Below are 27,047 nucleotides of genomic sequence, written 5' to 3'. Positions count from 1 at the left end.
AAACAGGAAAACAAAGTTGGTAAACAAAGCCAAATGAAAAAGGCAGGAACAGAGAATAGATGTAAAAGAGACATGACAAAGAAGACAGAACGACAAGGTAAGGGTGGAAGTAACAGATTACAAGTACTCACGTTACTGTAATTGAGTTGCTTTTATGGGTACTGTTTTTTTAGAATATAAATAAATATAAAAGTAAAGTAATTCATTACATTTCTACACCCAACTGTTACTGAGTAAATTATTATTTTAAATTGTAGTCAAAGTAAAAGTAACTAGTAACTTTTACTTTGACTACAATTTAATTTAATTGAGCTACTTTTTACTCGTACTTGAGTATTTAATGTATGACTTACTTGTACTTGAGTACAGTAACAGTACTTCTACTTGAAGAATTTAAAAACTTAACAGAACCAGAATCTGTTGTCGAAGCAAAGTTAAACTTTTTAAAGAAAATATTATTTGACAGTTTGATAAACATATCATTTGTTTTAGATAATGGTACTTGAATTACAGGTAGTTACCAGTTACATGTTCTTGCAGGTTTAAAAAAAAAAAAACAAAATAAATTGTATTTTTACCATTTTGTACTTGTAAACGTGAAATTTGCAATTATTGATATGCATTGTTTAGTATCAGGATATATTGTACCGTGGGACGCAAATCGTTTAAAGAACATAATAAATAGTATCTGATGACACATGGGGTGGTTCACAAACGTGAAGCATTTCAGTTTCTATAAAAGAGCAATGGACAATGCAGCTTTAGTGCACGAATGCAGCTGTGCGCACTGTTCACTGCAGTGTGGGAATACCTTCACAGGTCTTTCACGCTGCATTATGCTGTTTCAAACAACTACATTAGACTGCAGTGGATTAAGATGAACTCAATGTTAAGGAGATCGCCCTCCAAAAAGCTTACCTTCAAAAGTTTCCACTGTGTAAGTCATGACTGAAGAAACAACAACGCAGCATCTTCTCATTTCTGATCTAAAGGATTCAATGTCCAGATAATGTTTTGTGTAGTAGACTTTAAATGTATGTTAATGAATGACAACAACCATTTTAATATCACCAGAAGCAGAGGTGAAAGTAACTGATTACAAGTGTTCACGTTACTGTAATCAAGTTGTTTTTATGGGTACTTGTACTTTTTTTGAGTATATTCCTAAATCACTGCGATGGACTGGCACCCTGTCCAGGGTGTACCCCCACCTAGCGCTTGATGTGAAAGATAGGCACCAACAGACCCCGCAACCCTGAAATAGGACAAAGCGGGTCTGAAAATGGATGGATGGATTCCTAAATCAGTCATTTTACTTGTACTTAAGTACCTTTTAAAAGAAGTAAAGTTTTTTTTTTTTCATTTCATTTATTTCAAACAAATAATGTGGCAAGAACAAAACATAAGTAAAGGCTACACAATAATAATCACATACACTGATGCTTGAAATGGAAAACGTATTGAACCCCACCACAATCGAACAAAGAATTAATAAAAACAAAATAGTTGCTTCCTATTCAATTTTGCTTTCATGGGTACTTTTTTTTTAGTATATTACTAATTAGTCATTTCACTTGTACTTAAGTACATTTTAAAAGAAGTAAAGTAATTCATTACATTTCTACACCCAACTGTTACTGAGTAAAGTATTATTTTTAGTTTTAAAATGATCAACGGTCATTGTGAAACTACAAATAATAAAATGACCAGACAACAGTCAAATGAATCACATCATATCCAACCAATCAGATTAAACGTAATGCACAGCGCCAAAACAGCATTGAATGGAGGTTATTTTCTCAGTTTTAAAATTAATAAATGTAGCTGTAGACTACAAGCCTGATATTTTCTTAAATTTGGAATTGAATTAATTGGTGTTATTTAAAAAAAAAAAAAAAAAAATTGTACATTTCGACAGTCTAAAAAATAAATAAAATTCTAATCGTGCAAGATCTTGGGAGGGGGGTGAAAGTAACTAGTAACTTTTACTTTGACTACAACTTAATTGAGCTACTTTTTACTCGTACTTGAGTATTTAATGTATGACTTACTTGTACTTGAGTACAGTAACAGTACTTCTACTTGAAGAATTTAAGAACTTAACAGAACCAGAATCTGTTGTTGAAGCAAAGTTAAACTTTTTAAAGAAAATATTATTTGACAGTATTATTTGACACATATCACCTGTTTTAGATAATGGTACTTGAATTACACGTAGTTAGCATTTACATGTTCTTGCAGGTTTAAAAATGAATCCCTTTTGGAATAAGGCTGTAACATGATGAAATGTGGGAAAGGCGAAGCGCTGTGAATACTTTCCGTATGTACTGTACATACTGACACATATTATACAGATAATGGCACAGGTAACAATGATTTTTTCAAATACCAACAATGGTAGACGGAATACCACAAGGGTCAGTAACAACAAATCCCACTGTTCACGCAACATGAATATAATCAAACCTCATCATCTTTGTATTGTGATCAGACTTTTTGTTTGTAAAGACGTGTGAAATGGACAACGCTTTAGTTCGACTGTTCCACTACTTTACACCACACAAAGTCATTTGTTGCATTTCTTCACCCAACCATCACTGAGTAAATTCTTATTTTTAGTTTTTGAAAGGATTAACGGACATTGGGAAACTACAAAAAATGAAATGACCAGACAACAATCAAATGCATCACATCATAGCCAACCAATCAGATTAAACGTAATGCACCACGCCAAAAAAAAACTACATTGAATTCTGGTTATTTGCTCAGTATTTAGAGTTCATAAATGTAGCTATAATTAGAGCCTGAGAATTTTTTTTTTTTTATTTTGACGTGAAGTAATTGGTGTTATTTTATTTTTTTAAAGAATTGTATATTTTTACAAACCTTTTATTTTATACAGACGTCTATGTAGAAAATACATTAATTTCCAATTGTGCAAGATTTGGTCTCTTCCTTTTAAAATCTATACATGAGATGTTTACTGTATGCAAGGGAACCGTGGCAATATTTATTACCAATAATAAAGGTGGGAGGTTAAAGTAACTAGTAACTATTATTTTGAGTATTATTTAATTGAGCTACTTTTTACTTGTACTTGAGTATTTTATGTATGACTTACTTGTACTTGAGTACATTTTCAGTAAAGTAACAGTACTCTTACTTGAGTTGGATATATCAGTACTCTTTACAGCTCTGATCATAAGTTTATTAAACTTCATGTCTGATGCTAAACACATGGAACATTTAACCACCTCCAAGGACTGTCACTCATAATTAGTCGTTGAAGGCCGGCTCTCATGCCATAGCTGAGGAGAGCTGAATTATCTCCTTTTGATAGCGGCTTCAACGTTCATATCAGAGCAAAGGATGGGCAGCAATCATTCTTTCATTAACAGGCTGAAGGCCAGAGCAGCTACAAGTTTCTCTATTCCAAGGAAATGAGTTCAATGTGTGGCGGGGGCAGATAACCTCGAACTTTCCTTTAGAGGCAAACGTACACTTCAGTAAAAGTGTTTCTTCTCTGGTGTTTACCAAGATAAAGAAAGCATTAGGCCTAACAGGACTATGAGGACTACGAGGAGGGACGGGACTACAATGATGGAGGACTCATCAAACTACAATGACAAATACATCAGGTCAAAAAAAAAAGAGAGAAGGACATTGGAAAACAAAGGAAATGGGTCGGCAAAGATGAAGGAGACAGACTACAATTAGGACTAAAAAATGGAGGGAAACTGGAAAACAAAGGAGAAAGGAATTAATATAATGATGGAAAAGAAAGGACTGGACAGATAAAAAAGGGATTGGATTGAAAGTAGAGAACAGAAAAGAATACAAAGACGGAAGAAACTAGACGACTAAGATGATGAAGGCAGGACTACAAATATGGAGGAGAAAGGACTACAATGATGTTACAGGGGGTACTGATAAGCAACAAGGAACAGGGCAACAACAGGAGAAGGGACAGGACTACAAAGATGGCAGAACAAGACTACAAAGATAGAAGAGTCAGGAGTCAAATTACTGCTTTGTTTTTTTAATGTAGAGTTCATTTTCTCAAAGCTGCTGACTTTATTGATCATAGAAATAATTAAAACCCCCGATCAATTTTATTTTTTTAAAAGGTGTTTCTGTATTAGGTAGATTTGTGTCTTTATTATCTAATCAAAACTAAACTTAAAAAAATATATATATATTGTCAATCAAAGCAAAAAAAAAAAAAAAGAGTTCAAATGTAAAAAAAAATATATATAAATAGTTTTTTCTTTGATTGAAAATTTTTTTTGTTGAAGTAAACTTTTTATGAGTGAAAAGGGTTTTATTTTTTTTTATTAATGTGATTTATTTATTTTATTTTTTGATTAAAACTTTATTTTTGATTGAATAATAAAGGAAGACACAAATCTACCTCCATACATTAGTAGATAAAATGTCATTGAATGTCCAGATTTCAATAGATCCTCATATTCACTCAAGACGCAAATATCCTCACAACCTGCTAATGTAACCAATCAATCAATATCAAACTGCTGCCTAAAGACTAGCTACTTTGGTCCTAAAGCTCCATGTCTGTTCCACCCAAAGCCAGCAATAGATGTCATTATGTTTGTGATTAATAAGAAGTCCAGTCCAGTCATCTGCAGCCATGTGACCTACTTCCCACCGCTGTGCGCTCCCGGAAATTAATTTCAGTCACATTTTTGTGACAATGGATTGAGCATTGAAAACAAATTTAGAAATGACAAAGATCATCAATATTTCCTTTTTATTTGTGTGGTATCTCTGAATATTATTGGACGGCCCTGTTGTACGTGTTGAATTAATTCAGGCTTCACATAAAACTCTGCTTTAGTTTTCAGAGTGAGTTGACCTGCAGGGGCCCAACGCCCCCGTCCTCAAAGCGTCCCCGCCCCCCCGCCTCCTTCCTACTGTGCTCTTCTTCCGTCTCGGCCCTGAGGACAGGATTCATGAGGACATCTAATGGTCAGCTCCTTCACCCTCCTCCAACTGAGCCACAGGCGGAGTCTTTCAGGATGCTCCCTCGCCTGTTTTCCCGTGTGCTCACTCGCCCTTTGTTGCAGCATGCATAAGAGGCTGAAAGCAGCCGCTGTCCTTAAAGTCCCCCCCCCCCCCCACACACACACACACACACACACACCCCCCCCCCCCCCAACCTTTCCACTCCACCTCACGAGCCTTTGAAATTTCATGTGCGTTCATATCTGACGCTGTGCCAATGACCCGTCCTCAACCTGTGCTCAGTCACACCTTCCATAATTCATCACTTCCTGTGTGCTCTCAGTTTAACCTCATCTGATAAGTGACTCCTCTGCCTCTCATTCACGCTGATCAACATCAGATTAAGGACCGCAGGCGCTGACGCCTCATCGAGTCGACACATGTCCTTGACAATTAAAAGCAGGAGGTGATCAGCTAATTATCAGCACTGATTATAAGTATTGATCTGACGTCCAGCTGGGAGGAGCAGCAGACTGGAAACAGGCCGAGGACCGACTCTTTGATTCAGTCTGGGATTCACATTTATCGAGAAATGAAGACGACTTTGAGAACTCAGAGACTGAGGATCTTTGATCCTGATCACACCTGTTCCTTCTGAATGTTTTCAGTGTCGTTAGCGTTAGCTTCAATTAACAGCACAGTGCTAGGGCTCATCTTCATTCATTTGACAACAACAATGTTTTAGGCCGTTTTCTAGTGAATACAACAGTTTTGGCAGTCCATTTACTAGGAGTGTGACGATATCTCAATACGGTGATATATCGCAATATTCTTTCGCACGATCGATTATCGATATGCTCACAGTAAGCATCGATTTAAAAAAAAAAAAATTTTTTTATTTTTTTTTTGGATTTAAAATGTGCAGGTACGTCTTCACAGAAATGTTGTCACTGTTTGTTGAAGGAACCAATATATTGTTTACTGGAATATTACACTATAATGGTGTCACTGGTAAGAAAGACCCTATTTTGTGTTTACAGAAAGCACTATTGGAGATACTTATTCATTTACATTGGTATGTTGACACTTATTTACAGAAATGTTGCACTAAAATAGTGTCACTGTTCATAGGACACTTTTTAAATTTATTGCCTTTCAGAAAAATAAAAAAAAAATTGTATTTTTTCACTTAATCTCTTTTTCTTTGTTATGTCAGATTATCGTAGATTGATTTCTGACCAGTATATTGATAATCGCAGTATCGTCAGATTGTGAGATAATTGTTATCGTAAGCGTTGTATCGCGTATCGTCTCGTATCATGAGGTACCCAAAGGTTCCCACCCCTACCATTTACACGGCAACAGCATTTTGGTGGTTGAAAACGGAACTTTCAAAAAACGGGCTCCAGAGCGGAACTTTTTAAAAACACTTCCCTCTTTGTCTCCGTGTAAACAGAGAAACGACACTCTCTGTGTCACAGGCATGCGTACTGAGGCTGCACTCTTAGAACCGACCTGGCCCAAGGCCAAAAGAATACGGCTCGAACCAGAATAAAGCTGATCTCTCTTTAAGCCTGAACCCATTGCTGCCCAACTCTATTCACGTCCGTGCGTGGTGCACACATGTAGGTGACTTTCTTTAAAAACTCAGCTTTATTACCAGCCACTCGTTCTGCATACAACTGTAAACATGACAAGCAGCTTCATGTGCCGCTACATGCTACAGTACATATCGCTTTAATGCTGCAATACATACAACTCAGCAACCTGCTCTCTACATGACAGCTCTACGTTTCATTGATGCATTTTAGTCTAGAACATCATTTATTCATGTACCAGAGGACAGCCATCCATTCTCCTCCTCAGAAAACATTTGTACGTCTTTCTCACACTTATTGAAACAAATCACCTGACTGTTCATTCACCACGCATTGTCCGAGCCGAGTCCAACCAGAGTCTGTTTTGTGTATTTTTTTGTCGCTTTGTAAACATTTCTGTTTTTTGGTTTGTTGTTTTGTGTTTTTGGAGTATTTTTTGTAAATTTTTCTGGTATTTTTGTGTATATTTCTAGTCGTCTTGTGTGTGTGTTTTTTTTTAAAGTAATTTAGTGAATTTTTGCTGTGATTTTGTCTATTTTCTCGTCCACTAGTTTCCCACGTCTGCTCTATAAGAGATGAGTTCGACCTTAAGTCAGTACTTAAATTAATATATATATGTATATGGCATGTTGAATTTAGACATACAGAGTTCACTTTCAACAAACATTAGGTTTAATCTGTGGAACCTACTCAATAATAGACATATCTGTTTATTAAATCTGTGAGATTTCCTGGAGGTTGTTCAGTTTGAAGAATATAAAGTTAACGTTCAAAGCCCATGAGACCCTGATGTTACATCATCAACATATAAAGTCTGTAGTTGCATAGTTTTAGTTCTAGCTTCTGTCTGGTCACGTTCAGACAGACAGAAACTTTCAGATCTCAGAACTATAAAACAATTTAAGTAAATATTAAAAGGCTGGAAAAATATCTCTATATTATTGTGATTTCCCAAGTGTGTCATTTTATTTTGCTGTTTTTTTTTTTTTTTTTTGTCTATTGGAATAACTTACACTAATGCTGTGGTTCCCAACCTTTTTTGGATCATGACCCCATTTTGATATCAAGAATTTCTGACATTTTTTTTCTAGAATTTAGTATTTCCAGTATTAGAATTTAAGAATGAGTTTGTTATACTGCTCTACAAATACAGAGTACACAGAATTAGTGACAAATACTGTATCTGAGTGACAGCTCAAATATCATTTTTACGGCATTTTATTTGAACAAGATTTATATTTGACAAAGTGAAAGTATAGAATACAGTTGTTAAAGATTTTGTGTTGTTTTAACATGAAAAAGAATAATAGTGAAAACATTTCAAAAATGTATTTTTAATCAGTATTTTTTTTTTAATCAATTACGAGACAATTCAGGCAACCCCACATGAGGTCCCGACCCCAAGGTTGAAAAACACTGCACTAACGGGTCACGCAGGACGTGTCGTACAGAAATCCTGCAGAGAAACACAAACTAGAGCACATCAGCAGCGTGAAATTTAAAGTTTCATGTTCATATTTGTATATTTTGTCATGTAAAAGTCTGCTGCTCCTCCCTCTCTGAAACAGGGGACTGTTACAATTAGCTTCTTTGTTTTTATCCGTTATGGTCACTGGTGGAATCCATCCAGTTGTTCTATCAACATCTTTCTATGAATCACTTTGTGTGAGCTGAAACTTTACACTTCAGACCATCTTTGAAGCAAACATGGCTTTGACCCTCAAACACAAAACTCACACTGATCTCCTCAGAATGAACCTCCATCACATCCTAAACCTTCACCCTCTGCCATCCACCTCAGCCAATCACACGGCCCCATCTTTCACTCACACACATTTCATTAAAGCAAAGAGCTCCGAGTCGTCAGCAGCTGCTTTACTGTTACTGCAGGTGTGCGTGTGTGTACACTGAAAAGATTGAAATAAAAGCATTAAGCCAATGGTTTTCCCAACAGGCTGAAGGATGTGAGCTAAACACATGGTTGCACCACTTCTCTCAAGATATTAATTTGATTCCATAGTTTTATTTTAAACAAATTGTTGGGGAATCAAGAAAATGGATGGATGGATGTATACAGTACTAAGCACGTATTTAAACATGCTTTTTAGTTAGATAATCTTCATATTTTAACTAATATTAGCCATGCGTGCCTGGAAAATGTAAATATTTATTAACAGTTTCAGGAAGGTTAGACCTTACAATGGCCTGCAGACCACAGATTGGACAAAACTGAGTTAAAATGACTTCAAATATTGATAGTTAAACAACACAGCATTGTAAATTCATTCTGAGTAGAATAAGATGGATGTTTTAATTAGTGATAGACCAATATTATCGGCCGATTTTTGCGTTTTTTACGTGTATCGGCATCGGCCGTTGCGGGTTGCTGCGTTCATTGATCCGCATTATTTACAGACAGCAGAAATATTTTTAACTTGTTCTTGTTCTACATCACCCGTTTTTAATATTTGTTAGATATTTTTCACTTATTGTCGTTCTACCTTACCTTTGTTCATTTCAATAAATGTTCCGTTTCTATTGAGACATTTGTTATCATCATTGTGTCATTTTTATGTAAATTGAGGGAGCAAAAGTAGTATCGGCTCCAAATATCGACTCAAGAAAATCGTCAGTCTGTATCGGTCACCGGCTAAGGCTGATGGGAAAAAAATTGGTATCTGCCCCAAAAAATCTATATTGGTCTATCACTAGTTTTAATTGTATCAATAAATTATATTTCACACTTAATCCATTATTTTCACATCATATATTATTTCTTATATAACTTTTTCCTTTATGTGTAAAAAACGGCTTAAAATCTGCGACTCATCCAAGAAGAAATCACCTCTAAATTGTTAGAATAATGTTGATATTTCAATGGAATTTGTCTGAGATGATGTTATTCTGCAACGTGTGTTATACATGGGTGCATATATGTAAGTAGCTTATAGATAAATTGGTTATACTGGTTATAAGAGGGGTAGGATTAAATAAGACATACTTGTTCCTACTCCTTTTTTGAACGTGTAAATGTTTCATTGATATATCTTGTTACTTTGTGTTTTTGTGTTGTGACATTTATTTTATATGATACATGTTCAAAAATAAATAAGTCAGATCAAACCAATAATGTAAAAAAGTGAATTACTGTTGAAATGTCCATTTGTTTGTTAATGCTGCACTTTGTTTGTTACCCGACACACCTGTTTCCGTGATAAATCATCTATTTTTCAATATAAACATGCATTAATAACAAGTCAGCACAGTCTTACCTGCAGAAAGTTGATTCCTCGTCTTGTCCGATCAAAAAAAACGCTCCTGCATTATTAATATTGACAGTTTCATTCATAAAAACTCCTGATCCGGAGTGAAGCAGAGCGTGTTTCACTCCATGCAGTGATTGCACTGGGACTGAGAAGAGGAGAAGAGGCTGCTCTGCTGCTGCTGCAGCGGTTACAGCAGCAAAGAGTAGCGAGCAGAGCAAGAGGACTCCCTCCCTCCTCCTCCTCCTCCTCCTCCTCCTCCTCAGCAGAGAAACGTTCTGTACCTCTAGTCCATCCTATGGCACTGTTTCTCAAATGGGGGTACGCGATGGCACTACAGGTGGTACTTGAGGAAGAGTGGAAAATTAACAAATGAAAGCATTAAAAATATAGACTTTTGATTTTTTTTTTAAAATTTATTTATTTAGTTTTTTTTTTTTTAAACGATCACGGAAATAATCTTGATCAGAACATGAACGGTACAGTCTTGGTCCCACACCAGGCGGAGATGACGGGAAATGATAAAAACTATAGAAAAAAATCTATTCAGGTATGGAGGTAGATTTGTGTCTTTAATATCCAATAATAATAATAATTAAAAAAATTTAAATAATAAAAAAATGACTTCAAAGAAAAAAGTGTTCAAATAAAAAATAAAAATAAAAAAAAAAACATTTGAGACCCAAATAATTACATTTGAAAACTTTTTTTCTTTGATTGAAAATGTTTTTGGTTTTTTAATTAAAGTCATCTTTTTTGTATTTGGGTCATAAAATGGGTAGTACATTTGTGTCTTTATTATTCAATCAAAAAAAATCACTTAAAAAAAAAACCCCTTTTCAATCAAAAATAAATATTTTCAATCAAAGAAAAAAAGTGCTCAAATGAAAAAATAATATTTGAGACCCAAATAATTACATTTGAACACTTTTTTTATTTGATTGAAAATATTTATTTTTGATTGAAAAGGGTTTATTATTATTATTATTATTATTATTAAAGTCGTCTTTTTTGTATTTGGGTCATGTTATGGGTAGTACATTTGTGTCTTTATTATTCAATCAAAAAATTACTTAAATTAAAAAGAAAAAGAAAACCTTTTACAATCAAAAATAAATATTTTCAATCAAAGAAAAAAGTGCTCAAATGAAGAAAAATTTGAGACCCAAATAATGACATTGGAACACTTTTTTCTTTGATTGAAAATATTTATTTTTGATTGAAATGGTTTATTATTATTATTATTATTATTATTATTACTATTATTATTATTAAAGTCGTCTTTTTTGTATTTGGGTCATATTACGGGTAGCACATTTGTGTTTTTATTATTCAATCAAAAACATTTCAAGCCAGACAGCAAAAATAAACCAAGTTTTCAACTAAAGGAAGAACAGTGACCTCTGCTGGATGAATTAAAAAGATCATTTCATTGCTCAATGATTATACTTTCAAAACCAAAATTCAATTATTTTTATCCCGAAATTTCTGCCACTGAATTTATTTATTTTTATTTTTTTTTATGTTTTTAATGTTTACCTACATTGACACATTTATAGTCAAAGTACCAAGTTTTCATCTCTATCAAAACATTTTTTTAAAAGGGCTTATTTTTTTAAACCATGAAATTATCTGATATGTTATTTGATATTAAAGACATAAGTAGGGAAGAGAAATTGATTACATGATATTATACATTTAATGAAAAAAAAAGTTTAATGAAGAAGTTTTAATTAAAAACAAATAAAGAAAGAAAACATATGGAAGCTCATTGTCACCACTGAAAAAAATGGAAAAAATCCTCTTAGCAAGTCATAAATAATTGTGATTGACAAATATGCTATATTTATTCAATTTTGTCTAAGAGTTACATATTGTCATCATCACTTTTTACAATGTAACTCAATTCATATGTATTTGTAAGGCCCAAAATATGAGAATTACCCCATGGCACTCATATTTTTTATTTATTAATTGTATCTCATAAACATGACTTTTAGCCTTACAATTATTATTTTATTGATTAAAAAAAAAAAAAAAAACTCAAACATTACGTCTTATCTCGACTTTTTAGTCTAATATAATTCTACATCTTTATTCAATAATCATGACTTTATATACATCACTTGTGGTTCTCTTGTTTAGTTTTTTCTTCAAGTGGGAAAAACAGAGAAACGTCATCGCAGAACAGGTCTGTGGATTCCTATAACATTGAACGCATCACCACAACATCCCTCTCTTGCGTAATGACGTCATCCGCCCTGAGCGTGCTTCCTGGGGTTCACTGGCGTTGTTTACTCTGTCGTTCCCGCGCTGAGCGGTAAACAAACAAGTCTCCGGTTAACGGAAGCGGTGTGGATCACCGGAGATGATCAAAACCGAGAAGATCATCCACCTGAGGAGCAGCCGGGGTCGTAAAGTCCGGGTGGTCCGTGAACACTACCTGAGGGAGCGGGTTCCGTGCTACAGCAGTCTATGTCTGTCCGACTGTGTGAATGGTAACAACACACACTCAGTTATTAGTTAAAAAGACTAATTAGGTCCAAATATGTGACGGACAAATAAATGTTTCTTTTTTCCGGTGTGCAGATTTTATTTACATTTACTAGTAGGTAAGTATGTATATATTTAGCACCGTAATATAGGCTAGCATACATCTGCAGCCTGCTGAGCTGAGAGATAGAGTTAGAACTACAAATGAACTTTCTTCTATTGTTTCTTGTTTTTTTTTTTTATTCACTAATCCAGTGGTTCCCAAACTTTTTGTGCCCAAGGTACATCAAAGGACAAGTAAAAATCTTAAGGCACACTTATTGTGCAAAATAGCCTTTATAACACGTGTTATCACTCATAACATGTACAATATCTGTAAATGTGCACAATTATTTACTAATGCCAAACAAAATGTGACAAAGACAACTATATTAAAGCATCCTGTCGAGCTGTATCACTGTGTGGGGTAGGAGCTGCACTGAACACAGCAAGAAAGCACTACAACGCATAGTGAACACAGCAGGCAAGATCATTGGTGCCCCACTCCCCTCCTTGCAAGACATATACACCACCCGCCTCACCAGAAAAGCTACCTCGATTGTGAGAGACGCTAGCCGTCCCGCACACAGTCTGTTCAGCGTCCTGCCTTCTGGGAGAAGGTATAGGAGCCTCCGTGCCCGCTCCACCAGACTCACCAACAGCTTCATCCACCAAGCTGTCAGGAAGTTGAACTCTCTCCCCTCTGTCACCTCAGTCATATCCACCAGCTGAATCCCTCCCCCCCACCAAAATAGCAAAAAGATTGAAAATGCTGTTATTTATTACTGTTTTACTGACTGCTCTTTGCACTACTACTGTATATACAGAATTTTTCTTTACTATATAGGAACTCATGCTGCTACTCCCACCTACACACTGTATTTATATATTAGTATTAGTTTTAGTATTTAGTATTTATATATTAGTTTTAGTATTAGTAAATGTTTTATCTGTTGTAAAAATTGTATGTCTACCTTTAGTATAGGAATGTCTTTTCTGTTGTGCCTGAGCACTTTATCTGTTCACCGTGGGAAGTGAGAAACGTCTTCTCGATTCCCTTGTATGATTGTGCATGCAAAGGAATTGACAATAAAGCTGACTTTGACTTTTGACTTTGATTACTCATGAAATATTTAATAACGAAATATTTCAAAAAAGATAATTGAGGTATAGAGTTTGCCTCTGTATTAGAAATTAGTGCATACAAAGTAGTAAATAAAAAAGTTATTATTTTTGCGTAGATGTATATTGCAAATCCCACGGCATACCTGGACTTGCCTCACGGCACACTATTGTGCAGCGGCACAGTTTGGGAACCACTGCACTAATCAATATATCTTTATTTGTATAGCGCCAATTCATAACACGTGTTATCGCAAGACACTTCACAGAAAGTCAACAGAGAAAGTTAAACATTGATATGTTGTTCTAACTTATCCTGAGTTACCATAACTACCTGTCAACATCAGTTCTTAAAATCATCTGCTCCCGTGGAGTGTCCAAACAAATCCAACGTAGCACACCCTTGAACCAAGCAGCAGCCATGTTGAAAGTCTCAGCTCTGTCTGTTCCTGAACCGCAAATATATTTGAGCCACAGACACACAGACAGAGATTACTTGCTTTATAGATAAGATGTAAATTATTCCAAGGCAGATTTAAAAAAAAATTTATAAATCTCTCAACAGTTTCTAACCAGTCTGCTCTTATTAAGCGTAATGCAGTTTACTCTCTAAATGCATGTAAAATTGCTTGTATTTTTTATGTGTAAATGTGTGGCAACCATAAAAGGCCTTTATGTATGTGCATTTGATTCATTATCAATGAACCACTCTTATGTATAATATGTTTAACATGCATATGCAAATGAACTGTCTCGACCCTGATGAGTTCTATTTTTGTTGTTTATTTTTATTTTAATTTAAAAGTCCCATATCATGCATTTTTCACCTATCTCCATTTGTTGTAAGAATCCTCAAAACATAGTATTTGAGGTTTATTTTCCCATACTCGCCTGTTTTCCAGAGTTCCCTCTGGAAAGTCACTTTCTTCTCCTCCTTGTGTTTATTAAATACAGCAATAGTGCATTTAAGGTGATAATCATTTGTTTATTACCTCAACCGCTGCATTGCATTGGGTCACAAACACATCAGATCAAGTCAAAGGCGATACGATGTCTGCTCCGTGGGTGCCTACACTGCAGTGTTCACAGTGTTCACCGTGGAGGCGCGGCACCAGCAGCAGGCACTTCCTGGAGGGGGCGGTTCATAATTCTAGTGACATCACTAGAATTTGAACAGCTCGTTTTTCAGAAGAGGGCAGAGCAGTAGCTCAGAGAGCAGAATTATTGAGGATTTCTCAGAGATGCAGGAAGGAAGCCCACTAATACTTTGGGGGTGTTTTTGATGAGGAATTAACATTGTTACAAGGTTAAAAGCTCAAACAAGTTGATTTGCATGATATAGGACCTTAAAGTTTGAAATAAATAGAGATCAAATCAAGTTTCAAACCCAGACCAGTTAGTTGATCACCTGTAGACACCATTCTTATCCCAGTTTAGTCACCATGATTCAATAACAACTAAAGGTAAAGAAGGAACTATACCAGTATGGAACTCTTACTGGTTTGGTCTGCATTAAACAAGTTACATGTTCACAAAGGACATCATTTTTCAACTCTGGAGACCAAATCCTCAACATTTTCTCAGCTGTGTGAACCCAAAATGTCTCCTGGTCTCTGAATGGGATCTGTTCTCTGGTCTCTGAGCAGATGGGAAGCTACTGCCTGGAGATGTGACCCACTACATGGTTCCTGATGCTGCTGTGGTGCTGGACTTCCTGGAGATCCTGGAGTTCAGAGAGCTGCAGGGCATCGTGTTCACACAGACTGCCTGCCAGGCTGTGCAGGGGAAAGGACGCAGGTAGAAAACCACTTCACGAGACACCTCTGAGCTATGTTCTCAGGTGTCACTCCTCCCTTTGACCTCGCTCTGTTTGTCCGTGCAGGTTTTACAACCGTCTGCGTTCTCTGATCAAAGACCCTCGCCATGACTGCGTCCTGTTCGCCAACGAGTTTCAGGAGTACTCGTACTGTCCCAGGGAAAAAGGAGAGAGTCAGGAGAAATGGCAGACCAGGTCAGTACCTGACCCAACACGTCCATGCAAACAAATCCAGTTAAAGGATGTGAAGCCTCACAGTCAGAGAGTCTGAACCCTGTCGACACTCCACAGCAGAGATTTATCACAAAATGTGATGGTGTGTGATCCAAGGGACACAATAATAACATTATTTGCATTGTCAGCATTTAGAACAACCTGAGCATTAACACAGGAAAGAACAAAATGTTCTGTGTTTTTTTTTGATTAATTTTGTGTGTTTTTGTTGTCAGTTTGTATAATTTTCTGTCGTTTAATATGTTTTTGCAACCATTTAGTGTATTTTTGATGTCATTTAGTATAGGTTTCACTCATTTTTGTGTGTTTTAGGAGTCATTTTAAGTGTTTTTGTTGATTTATAGATTTTGTTTTGTGTAATTTTGCCTCTAATTTTCTGTGTTTTTGTTGTCCTTTTTCTATTTTTGTAGTCATTTTGTGTGTTTATGTTGGCATGTATTTTATCTTTCTGTCATTTTATTTGTTTGTTGAGTCATTTTGTGTTTTTATTGTATCGTTTATTCTTTTGTATAATTTTCTGTAATTTTGTCTATTTTTGGTGTTGTTTACTTTGGGGACCACACAAAATTAGACCGAGGGCCGGGTGTGGTCCCCGGGCCGCCAGTTGCCGACATCTCTTTTACATCAAGTAAAAAAACATTATTCTAACGAATCAAGCATCAAGTCCAAAAGATGGCCGCATTCCAGACCCTAGTGTGTTTATTGTGCAGGTCCTGTGAGTGTGTTTGTGTGTGTGCAGGTGTGTGTACTCTGCTGCAGTGTGGTACTACAACCACTTGGCAGGTAGGATGAACGTGGTGATGATCACCGAGGATCAAGATGCAGTGGCACGATACGGAAGCCTCAACTCAGGCGTGTACGTCGTCTCTGTGCAGGTAACCAATCTGTGCCTGAGTAATACGAGTCTACAACTAGTTTTGAACTCATCTAACGCAAGTTACATCCCGTTGCTGATTGGCGTTTCCCAGGATTACCTGCAAAACTTCTGGCCGGAGCTGCTCAACGCTCATGAGCTGTACGCCTCCATCCGTCAGGCGCTGCAGGAGAAGGAGGGCGAGGACTCTCTGAAGGAGTACGCTGATCATCTGCCTGCTCAGGTCCTGGAGGCCGGGATCAAGTCTGGGCGTTACATCCAGGTAGGAAGCTGCAGCCATATGACCACAAAAATAACTCATTATCAACATTCCTTTCGGAAAATTAGAATAATGACCAATTAAGCATTGACACAGGAAACAACAAATGGATTGTAGACTTTTTGTGTTTTGTAGTTGTTTTTTGTATTTTTCAGACATTTGTGGACTAATTTTGTAAGTTGTTTTAATTTTTTGTATATTTTTCTGTCAATTTCTCTAATTGTGTTGGCATCTTGTATGTCTTTCAATTCATTTTGTATACGTGTTGTTTTGAGTACTTTTGGAGTCATTTGCATGCTTAAGTGGTTGTTTTGTGTGTATCTTTGGAATTATTTCGTGCATTTTGCTTTAGTTTTGTGTATTATGTTGGACTTTGTATTCTTTCCAACTTCTGAAATTAGATTTTTTGGGGAGATTTATTTTTTGTCAGAAAATAAGACTGATGGTCACATGTGACCTCTGGGCCTGCTGTAAGGAATTTGTCTGAGTACCTTTTTAAAATCATTTTATTTTTATATGACTTTATTTTGTAAATCACTTTGTCCAACAGCTGCTGTTTAAAATGTTTGCTTTATGAGTACATTAAACAAGTCATGCCATGATTAATAGAAGAAAAAAAGAAACATGATCTATATGGTCTTATATTTGTGACATTGAGGATAGTATGTCACATTGCAGACACTAAGAATAAAAATACAAACTTAGCAAAGGCTAGCTTCAAAGGAAACTGTTGCTTGGTTTCACACTGGCAGGTTCAGGTACTGTTGTGGTTCCCTAGTCCAACTTTGACCTCAACTTTCAAATTCAAACCAGAACTAAAGTCAATTTAGTTCCTTTAACTATTTTGGGAACTGTGGTCTGTAACAAGCATCTACATACAGCTATGCTCGGGGTTAGAGTTTCTGCACTAAAGTGGGTTTTATTAGACAAAACCTGATGTAACCAATAAGATGCAATCATTGAATAAAATGATTGCTGACATCAGCAATGTGTGGATATAAATTAAAGACCTACACATCATTGTTTGGGAAGTACCTGTGATGTTCACTCTTCCTTTTCCTCAGGGGACGCTGAACGTGAGCAAACATCGAGCTCTGAGTGAAGCTTTCGTCATGACCGGCGAACTCTCCGACAAAAGCACAGGTATGGTCTCCCAGAGTCCTGGTTCTGGTGCTTGTTTGTGCTTGGACTGAACATCGGCCCTCCCCTAATCTGCCTCCTGACATCACTTCCTGTTTTCAGACCTGAGCTCTGGCGTGCTGGTGAGCGGCACCAAGCATCGTAACCGAGCGGTGCACGGCGACACTGTGGTGGTGGAGCTGCTGTCGAAGAGCGAGTGGAAGGGGAAGGTGATGGCGTTGACGGAAGGTCAGGGGGATGAGAAGGTCGGAGAGGAGAGCCAGAGTAACCCCATAGCCACAGGTGGGAGGAGTCACGCCCGATAAGTGTGTGACAGGAAGACAAGCCCAGTTGTCTTAAGAACTAATCAAGTACTGACCTCAGACAGATCACCTACATCACATGACATACAGTAACACTGGGTCTTTTCTAGGTGGAGTTTACATGCTACATGAAGGTTAGGTTAATTAGAGCCAGTGGGAGTGTTTGTCTGTGTGATCCATTACCTACTTAGAGATGATGATTAGCACCAGCAGAACTTTTACCAGCAACAAGAACCTCAGAGAATGAATGAATGAATGAAAAATGCAGAATTGACTGATGTTACTGTTGACAGATTCTGTGAAACTCTTGACCAATGAAAGTGTTTTATTTCCACCTCAGCAATCTACAGATCAATGAATGATGTACATGCACAGTGTACTGCAAAACTATCAGATTGTGAATCATTTAAAAAATGTTTGGAAAATGCTGTATTCAGCGCAAAATAAATCAGATTTGAGGTAGTAGTGTAATCTGCAGTAATTAACCAGTCTGGTCATTCTCAATGGGAAAGGCTCAAATATTGGCTGAATATAGATCTATGTTTCCTGTTTTATTTCTGACTGTAAGCAACTGTAGCTGAGCCAGGTTTCAGGTCGTAATTGTTGACGTGTTCTGCTCTCAGGTCGTGTTGTGGGAATCCTGCAGAGAAACTGGAGGGACTATGTGGTGACTTTCCCCACTCGAGACGTCACCCAGTCCCAGACCAGAAACTCCCAGCGGGTCCTGGTTATCCCCTGGGACCGACGCATCCCCAAGATCCGCATCAGCACGCAGCAGGCAGACACTCTGCAGGTCAGACCGCCCGTCCAAGAGGGAGCTCGACTGCAGGTTTGTGTTCGACTGAGCCCGTCTGATGGTCTGTTGGTCCTCTGGTTTCTCCATCCAGGACCACAGAGTCGTGGTGCGCATCGACTCGTGGGAAAGCACATCGCTGTATCCCAACGGTCATAGCGTTCGGGTTCTGGGCCGAGCCGGAGAGCTGGAGACCGAAGTCCAGACCATCCTCATTGAGAACTGTATCCACGTGGCGCCGTTCTCCGAGGCACAGGTAGAGGAACATGTCTGTGGTCAGTAGTCGGCTGATGTTTGGTTCAGGACCGTCACCTCACACACTATGTCCTCAGCTCAGGGAGATGCCTGTGAACTCTTCGGAGATGCCGTGGAAAGTTGACCCAGAGGAGGCAGAGCGACGGCGCGACCTGCGCGGGACTCACTTGGTCTTCAGCATTGACCCGCGCGGCTGTGAAGATGTGGACGACACGCTGTCAGTTCGGCGCCTCAAGGGAGGGAGCCTCCTGGAGCTGGGAGTCCACATCGCTGACGTCAGCCACTTTGTGTCTGAGGGATCACTCACTGACCTGGAGGCTCGAGCCAGGTGAGGAAACTTTGTTAGAGCGAGGGGAGGGCCGGGGCCACATGGACTGTACAGGGTTGTACAGTTTTCTGGGTAGATTTTCCACCATCAATAAAGAACATGAAGAGACTTTTTTGCTGTCATCATCTCTCCCTCTCAGAGCGACCACGTACTACTTGGCTGACCGGCGTTACGACATGCTTCCTGCCATCCTCAGCGCCGACCTCTGCTCTCTGCTGGGTGGAGTCGACAGGTTGGAGGTCGTCACACCTTAAACCTTGTACAAAAGTTCCCCTGAGGACCTCACTGATGCCTCTGCCGCTGTTTGTGCAGGTACGCCATGAGCGTGCTGTGGGAGCTGAACGCAGAGACGCTCACCGTTCAGTCGGTGTGGTTCGGTCGCACCATCATCCGCTCCTCCTACCAGCTGCACTACGAGCTGGCCCAGGCGCTCCTGAACGGGGAGTCCGCAGACGTGCCAGAGCTGGACGGGCTCACCGTCTCAGATAGGGACGCGCGACTGGCCGAGCTCATTGAGGCTTTGGAGATGCTGACCAACGTGGCTCGACACCTGAGAGTGCAGCGTGACCGGAAAGGAGCGCTGGAGCTGGAGGGGTTGGAGGTATGGATCACTGAGGGTCCAATTCAGGTTTTAAAACCCAGCTGTCAATCAGGGTTCACATATCACATATGGCTCTAGCCGACTTATATTAATATTTAGGTTTTGACAAAGTACGATTGCGCTTTGAATGTGTTTCCATTGAGGGTTGTTTTGGTCAGGAGCTTCGCAACTACTGTGAATCTCATTTTGTGAGACTTTGCTGCAGAAAGATGGACGCTCCAAACCTCCTTATGTGTTATAAGGAGGTTTGGAGCGTCCATCTTTCTGCATTCATTTGTTGTTTCATGTCTAATGTGGCAGTAATCATTTTAAAGTATAATGCTTAGAAATGTCTCAGTCTCCTCTTCTGTCCACATATACCGCGCAATGTTTTCTCGGCAAGAAGTGGTCATGTGACCAGGTACGTCACGTCCTGTGACATGTAAATGCACAAAAAGTGTTTCCATGGCGCTTTTGCGATACATTTCAATATCTAAACACCTCCTCATGAAAGCATAAAAACTTTAGCGATATTCAAGTGTTTTTTAAAAAATTCAGGTGTTTATTTACGCTATTGAGAATTTGTGCATTTCCAAGGGTAGTGGAAATGCAGCTTATGTTTCTACCTCCTCCTCCATCTCATTCTCTACAGTGCACTTCCCTGCAGATATTGTGACGTGTGCTTTCTATTGAGTCACTAACGAGCAGATCCTGTGGTTCTCAGGTGCGCGCCCAGCTGGATGAAGACAAGAACATCACAGCTCTGGTTCCCCGGCAGCCTCTGGAGGTCCATGAGACCGTGGCTGAGTGCATGATCTATGCCAACCACTGGGTGGCACGAAAGATCCAAGAGACGTTCCCGTCCCAGGCCCTGCTGAGACGCCATCCGCCACCGCGACAGGAGCTGTTCTCGCAGTTAACCGCCACGGCCGCAGCAAAGGGGTTCACCATGGAAACCAGGTGAGTCATGGACTCGTCAACATTTAGAATAATCATCAATCTGGGAATTAATCCAAAAAAGATCAAAGGGTTTGTGGTTAGTTTTTTTGTTGTTTTGTTTGTTTTTGTGTGTTTTTCAAATATTTTTGTTTATCGTTCAGTAAATTTTTTGTGCTTTTGGAGTATTTTTGTGCATTAAGACTTTTTCCTCCAGAAATTCAAAGCAAAAGAATCAAAACATTTTTCTTTTCTCCCAATTTTTCACTAAATGTAGAGAGTAGCAGATTACACCAACGTTACTCTCCTACATGAGGATTTTTTTCTTTGCTTATGTAATAGTGGTGATAAAGGAGACATGACCCCCTAAAATATTTGTGTGGGGCTCTATCATGTGGTAATCCCCTCCACCCAATTTATATTAAGAAACGCTTTCTTGACATCCTGTCCATTTTAGATTTTTGTCCTTAGTGTCACCATAATTAGTTTTCTGCTAAGTGAAGAAACTCTACGTGTATTTATTTGAAAAAGGGATTATAAAACAACTGCACTTTGCTCACGCGTACCTCTGCTTAGAAAACACTGATTTAACGTGTTGTTAAGCAGATTCTCTGGCATTCTGTAGGTCCAACAAGGATCTTGCTGAGTCTTTAGACCGGGCTGTGGACCCCCAGGACCCACTGGTGAACAGGCTGCTCAGAATGATGGCAACACAGGCCATGTCACAGGCGGTGTACTTCTCCACTGGCTCCCAGTCTCAGGAGCAGTTCTATCACTATGGTAACGCACAACAGTGGCTGGACTTCAGCTCGTCAGTGGCTGAAATTGTCTTCCTGTGTCCCAGGTCTGGCTTTGGATCGATACACTCACTTTACCTCACCGATCAGACGCTACGCCGACATCGTGGTGCACCGCCTCCTCATCGCTGCCGTTGAGGCAGAAAAGGGGGAGGAACTTGCCAAGGCACCGCACACCAACAAAGAGTTGGAGGAAATGGCGCATCACATAAACACTAAAAACCAGGTCGGTCCAGGTCAACAATGCTGTTTCTTTGAGCATCACCTCCTCACTGAATAACATCCATCCTACCTCTCTGTGTTCACACAGGCTGCACAGCGAGCACAGACTCTATCCACAGTCCTGTTCCAGTGTCTCTACTTCAAAGACAAAGATCCGGACAAGGATCCACGTTGTGTGGCTGACGGCATCATCTACGCCATCCGGGACAACGGCGTGTTGGTGTTTGTGCCAGAGTAAGTATCTACTTGAGGCGTTATTCATCCAACGTGTCATAAATAGGACTGGGCAATGTATCGAGATTCAAGATATATCGAGTTTTTCATTTACAATATCGCCTATAATTATATTTTTATTTTATAGCTTATTTTGTATCAAAATACTTCTTTTAGGAGTCGCTGCTTTTGATACATCTCAGAACAGCATTAAAAGCACAGTTAGATAGATTTGAGTGCGTCCTAACCCAGACCTTCCCCTAAACAAGCAACACTACAGAACTCACTCACACGTGCTGTATCTTATAGGAGAAAAAGTCACAAGTGGCACATATTGTGCAACTGTTTGTGAATAAATGTGCCAGTGTGGCATTTTGCATCATCAAATTTAACCCAGACCAAGTCATTAACAAACCTTTCGATTCAGAATGGATAAAACTAATCTATGAGGTAATAAACCTGATGACATGGATCTGCAGCTACGTGCTGAGCCAACTGAAGAATGTCAGACTGGTATGGAGTTCATTCAGTCTCAGAGCAAGAAAATACATTTACAGTCTGCAATATGTGGAACCAGGGCAATATTTCTTTCATGCACACGGCAGTATACAAAAAAAAAAAAAACATTGTTTATGTCAATTTAGATTTATTTTACTTACTCAAACAGTGAGAGGCAACAAGACGACAGACACTGACTTTTGGTGGTAAATAATCAGTATTTTTTCACTTATCGAGTCAATTAGACAAAATCAATATAGCTGCATCAGTTTACCTTTGCCCTGCTGATCTCACTGTGCAGTTTGCATATTCTCCCTGTATCCCTTAAATTAAGTGTGATAGTTAACATTCTGTGTGTTTGCTCCTCAGGTACGGTCTGAAGGCTCCAGTCTACCTGAAGAACAAAGAGGGTCAGGTGATGGCGGCGGTCGGGCTGGACGGAGGCTGGGAGTGGCAGAGCGGTTCTGTACGACGATGCCAGGATCAGATCTCCACCACCAGCAGTGGGGGCAGCACCACCTTCGCGCTGTTCGACCATGTGACTGTGAGTGTTTCACGGTCGTAATTTTCAGTGTTTTGGGAATTATTTTGTGCGGTTATTATTGTCGTTTTTAAGTCATGTTGTGTGCTTCTTCTTTTCGTTTTGTGTGTTTTTTGAAAAATGTAATTTGACAACATACCCCTTGTTTTTGATATTGGTACTTGAATTACAGTGAGTTACCGTTTACTTGTTCTCTCAAGTTTAGAAAAAAATTACTAAATTGTATTTCATACTTTGTACTTGTAAAGGTGAAGTTTGTAATTATTGATATTGCACTGTTTAGTATCGGGATGTATCGTATTACCAGATTAATGGCAATGCACACCTCACAAAAGAAACACGCAGCATGACAACGAACGCCCACAACACAATCAGACAATCACATCTTTTGTGATAACAGTTGTGTATCTCTGATGGATATGTGTATACAACGCGTCTACACAGACGTGACCTCTGACCTCTTCCCTCCTCAGGTTCGTGTCTCTGTCAAGTCCTCGCCGTCTCACTCCGACACACTCAACCTGGAGCTCATCAGCAACAAGCCACATGGAGGCGGGGCCGCGCCGGCCATGAACACACAGGGTCAGCGGCAGCTGGTGCAGGAGGTGGTGCGACAGGCGGAGGAAGCTCAGGAGAAAGCCGCCAGACAACCTCGGCTTTCCAAGGAGGAGCGAGAGTTTCGTCAGAGCAAGACTCCCAACCTGTACTCCTTACTGGAGGAGGTGCGGGAGCTGGCTCTAAGGGAGCTGCCGGAGGTTCCCGTGCCGTGCGCCTCCACGGCGTAGAGACACGTAAAACAGGAACAAGTCAGATTTTATTCAGCTGCCCAAAAAACTGGGAATGCTTATTGTAAGTCATTACAGTTTTCCCATAATGCACTGCTCTGCTCTATTTTTAAACATGACATATAGTTTCTTTTAAATGTGATTTATTTTTGACAACTAAAAAAAGCCTTTGGAGCGTATCCTGGCTCTGATAAAGCATCATAGAGCTGCTCAGTGTTTAGTATCATGAACAGGACCTGGTCACTTCTTCAACAGGAATCTACCCATCCATGATATGTATGTTTTCTTTTCTGTTTTTGACAGTCACCAGTCCTCCATAAGCTAGACTTTATTAAAGGGAACGATATAAAGAGGATGGATTAGTGTGGCTTTTCAAAAACGTGATGCTGCTGTTGTGCAGAAGAGTGAAAGCGGAGAGAAAACCTCCCAATGTCAGACATTATAAAGATAAGAGTGAACAGAGTACAGAAAGCTGTTTTAGTATAAATGTGATCTCAACCATAGTCAAGTAGAGCTGCAACTAGGGGTGAGTATTGGCAAGGATGTTGCAATACGATACATATCGCGATACGTGGTTCACGAAATGATATTATTGCAATATTCTACCCAGTTAATATCCAAATTAAACGTAGAGATGAAAAATCAAATTGCTGTATATGTTCATCAGAAGATATTGATCATTCAGAGGATAAATTGAGTCAAAACTATTTGCTTCAAAACATCCTATTTATTATTAGTGTTTTTGCACATTTGCATTGGGGAAAAAAAGGCAGTGTTACACACTGCCATCATAAAATAAAGTGCAACAAGTTTCTTTTCACTGAAACTACTGTGTAGAAGTCTCAAAGTAACCATGACAACTTTAAGTGAGAACATTAACGATAAATCACCCTGAATTACTGACAATGCACAAAAATAAGAAAAAAAAATGCACAAATACACAAAAATATTGATTAAATTTAAAAAAAAAAAGAAATCGGCACCCAAAAAAATAGCGATATATCGTGAAATCGATTTTTTTTCACACCCCTAGCTGCAACTAATGATTATTTTCATAATCGATTAATCGGTCAATAAATCAATCGATGAATCGAATAGTATGGTACGTATGAGTATTATAGCACAATTTACAACAACTCAATCATTAATTGTTTTCAGTTTCACTTTGTTGTTCAGTATTAGGTTAAGCCAAATTTGTAACCCAAAGAGCAAAATACACACACATAAGTACTAGTACCTTAAAAAAATGTCAAACTAATTTGAGTAGATTTGATAAGTTATTTTGACTCCTGTCTAAAGGCGATTAATCCAGTCTCACTCCATTACAGACCAGAGTCACTCACTCACACTTTAGGATTTGAGGCTTTTTAAAATACTTTTACTAAAATGTTCAAAGTTGGACTAGGATCTTAAACAGCACTAGTACTTAATACCCAAATACACACGGTATGTATTCAGCAAAAATACATACGGGGTTTTAGTTACTCTTTAAACTATCACCACAATTGTGTATAATATAAATTAATCTACAAAGCTCATTTAAACTCTGTTTAAGATGATTAAACTGAAAAAAGTATCTCACACACAAGCACTGTTGCGCACACACAAACACTCGTGTGCGCACACTCCTATATACTATTGAGTACATATATAAAACTACTTTGATTTCATTCAGAACTCACCGTTTTGTTAGTGGAACTTTATATGCCGAGCAAAGTTGAAAATTGTTGCTTCTTCTCCGTCCGTTTTATCCTCGTCACACGTGTTTTGCAAACCTCGGAGTTTTTAACTCCAAACAAAACTATCTCCAGAGAGACTGTGTTGTTTGTTGCCTGACGCGTTGTTTGACAGTTCTTCTTCTTTGGTGGTTCTGCAATTTGATTGGTTGGAAGATGTGTGAAAAAAACCATGTGGATCTTATGTGATTGGATGTTGTGACAGAACCCACTAGAGCGGTGCGTCAACAGGGCGGCCATCTTGGACCGGTGGCAATCGCTCCTACAGTGCATTACATATATAGAGGAATTATGTGTTTACACTATTAAAGTTGTCATAAATCGCTCAATTCTCAAGCAAATTTCACGGTAAATAGATAGATAGATAGACTTAAATAGAACAAAAGGAACCTAGAAAACGTTCTTATGTGCTCAGGTTTTTATTGACATTGTTTAAGGCTATACATTGCATTTGACAATTATTATTGTATAATTGTACTACGACTTTATTATTGTTTTTGCTATTCCTATATTTTTTATTATTGTTAATACTTTATATTATAGTTTGTGGTATTCTCATTGTATTATTATTGCTGTTTATTACTATTACTCTTATATTTTATTATCATAATTAATAAATATTGTTTATTATTAATATTATTGTATTATAGTTACTGGCTTCTTATATTATTTTGTTTTTGCTATTATTATTATACTATTACTGTTAATACTATCACTATTACTATTATATCACCATCATTAATTGTTGTAGCCAAAGAATTGAAATATTCAAGGATGTGCGTGTGGAAATTAAGTGTTGAGTGGTAAAACCAGCATTTTAATTATATCCAAGCACCTTGTATCATAGCTACATGTGTGACGTTTTTTAAAAATTAAACAATTTTGGAAATCGGGTCAAAATTCAACGAATAATTCTGCTTAGAGATTGAGAAATACCTCTTTCTGTCGTAATGTCCTTGCACCGCTGCCGCCACCACCACCGATCCAAGATGGCGGCGCTGTTGACATGTCGCTCCACAGTCGATGCGGCGTCTACGTATTATGACGTCTATGACGGAGACGAGCAAATTCAGGCTTGCCATTGGCTTTTCGAAAACTAATATTACAACCAATCAGGGTGCTGGATTTGGTTATAATCCCTCCTACCTCATTTTTATTCAGTCAACAGGTAATACTAGTTGACATAATGCAAATGAGGTGAGAGGAATTGTATACTAGTAAATTAGTAATACTAGTTGACTAATATACTATTAACGAGTAA

At 38.4% G+C, this 27,047-nt stretch overlaps 1 protein-coding gene and 1 long non-coding RNA gene across 2 annotated transcripts; one reads left to right on the top strand and one right to left on the bottom strand.

The window, feature by feature from the left end:
- The first annotated feature begins 12,075 nt into the window (after nt 1–12,075).
- dis3l (DIS3 like exosome 3'-5' exoribonuclease) lies at nt 12,076–24,405 on the top strand. The gene is made up of 18 exons (XM_028442102.1): nt 12,076–12,321; nt 15,124–15,274; nt 15,360–15,488; nt 16,267–16,402; nt 16,496–16,663; nt 17,725–17,803; nt 17,903–18,082; nt 18,726–18,895; nt 18,990–19,151; nt 19,228–19,478; nt 19,618–19,710; nt 19,791–20,079; nt 20,783–21,018; nt 21,620–21,774; nt 21,839–22,017; nt 22,102–22,247; nt 23,094–23,268; nt 23,739–24,405. The coding sequence occupies exons 1-18, from the start codon at nt 12,192–12,194 to the stop codon at nt 24,048–24,050; spliced, it is 3,141 nt and encodes a 1,046-aa protein (XP_028297903.1). The 5' UTR covers nt 12,076–12,191; the 3' UTR covers nt 24,051–24,405.
- Nucleotides 15,239–25,887, bottom strand: LOC114460080 (uncharacterized). Its single transcript, XR_003673534.1, has 3 exons — nt 25,733–25,887; nt 16,502–16,671; nt 15,239–15,443 (listed from the first exon to the last, which is right to left on the bottom strand). It is a non-coding gene; the product is annotated as an uncharacterized LOC114460080 (long non-coding RNA).
- Nucleotides 25,888–27,047: the final 1,160 nt, after the last annotated feature.

The sequence above is a fragment of the Gouania willdenowi genome, chromosome 3, assembly GCF_900634775.1.
Source record: "Gouania willdenowi chromosome 3, fGouWil2.1, whole genome shotgun sequence".
Taxonomy (NCBI): domain Eukaryota; kingdom Metazoa; phylum Chordata; class Actinopteri; order Blenniiformes; family Gobiesocidae; genus Gouania; species Gouania willdenowi.
This window is presented reverse-complemented; position numbering and strand designations above follow the sequence as displayed.

Excerpts from the sequence above, each read along its gene's own strand:
- dis3l (XM_028442102.1), top strand. The coding sequence starts at position 12,192 with ATGATCAAAACCGAGAAGATCATCCACCTGAGGAGCAGCCGGGGTCGT. Across the intron at positions 16,403-16,495 it reads TGTACGTCGTCTCTGTGCAG|GATTACCTGCAAAACTTCTG; the intron begins GTAACCAATCTG and ends GGCGTTTCCCAG. Across the intron at positions 19,479-19,617 it reads GACCTGGAGGCTCGAGCCAG|AGCGACCACGTACTACTTGG; the intron begins GTGAGGAAACTT and ends TCTCCCTCTCAG.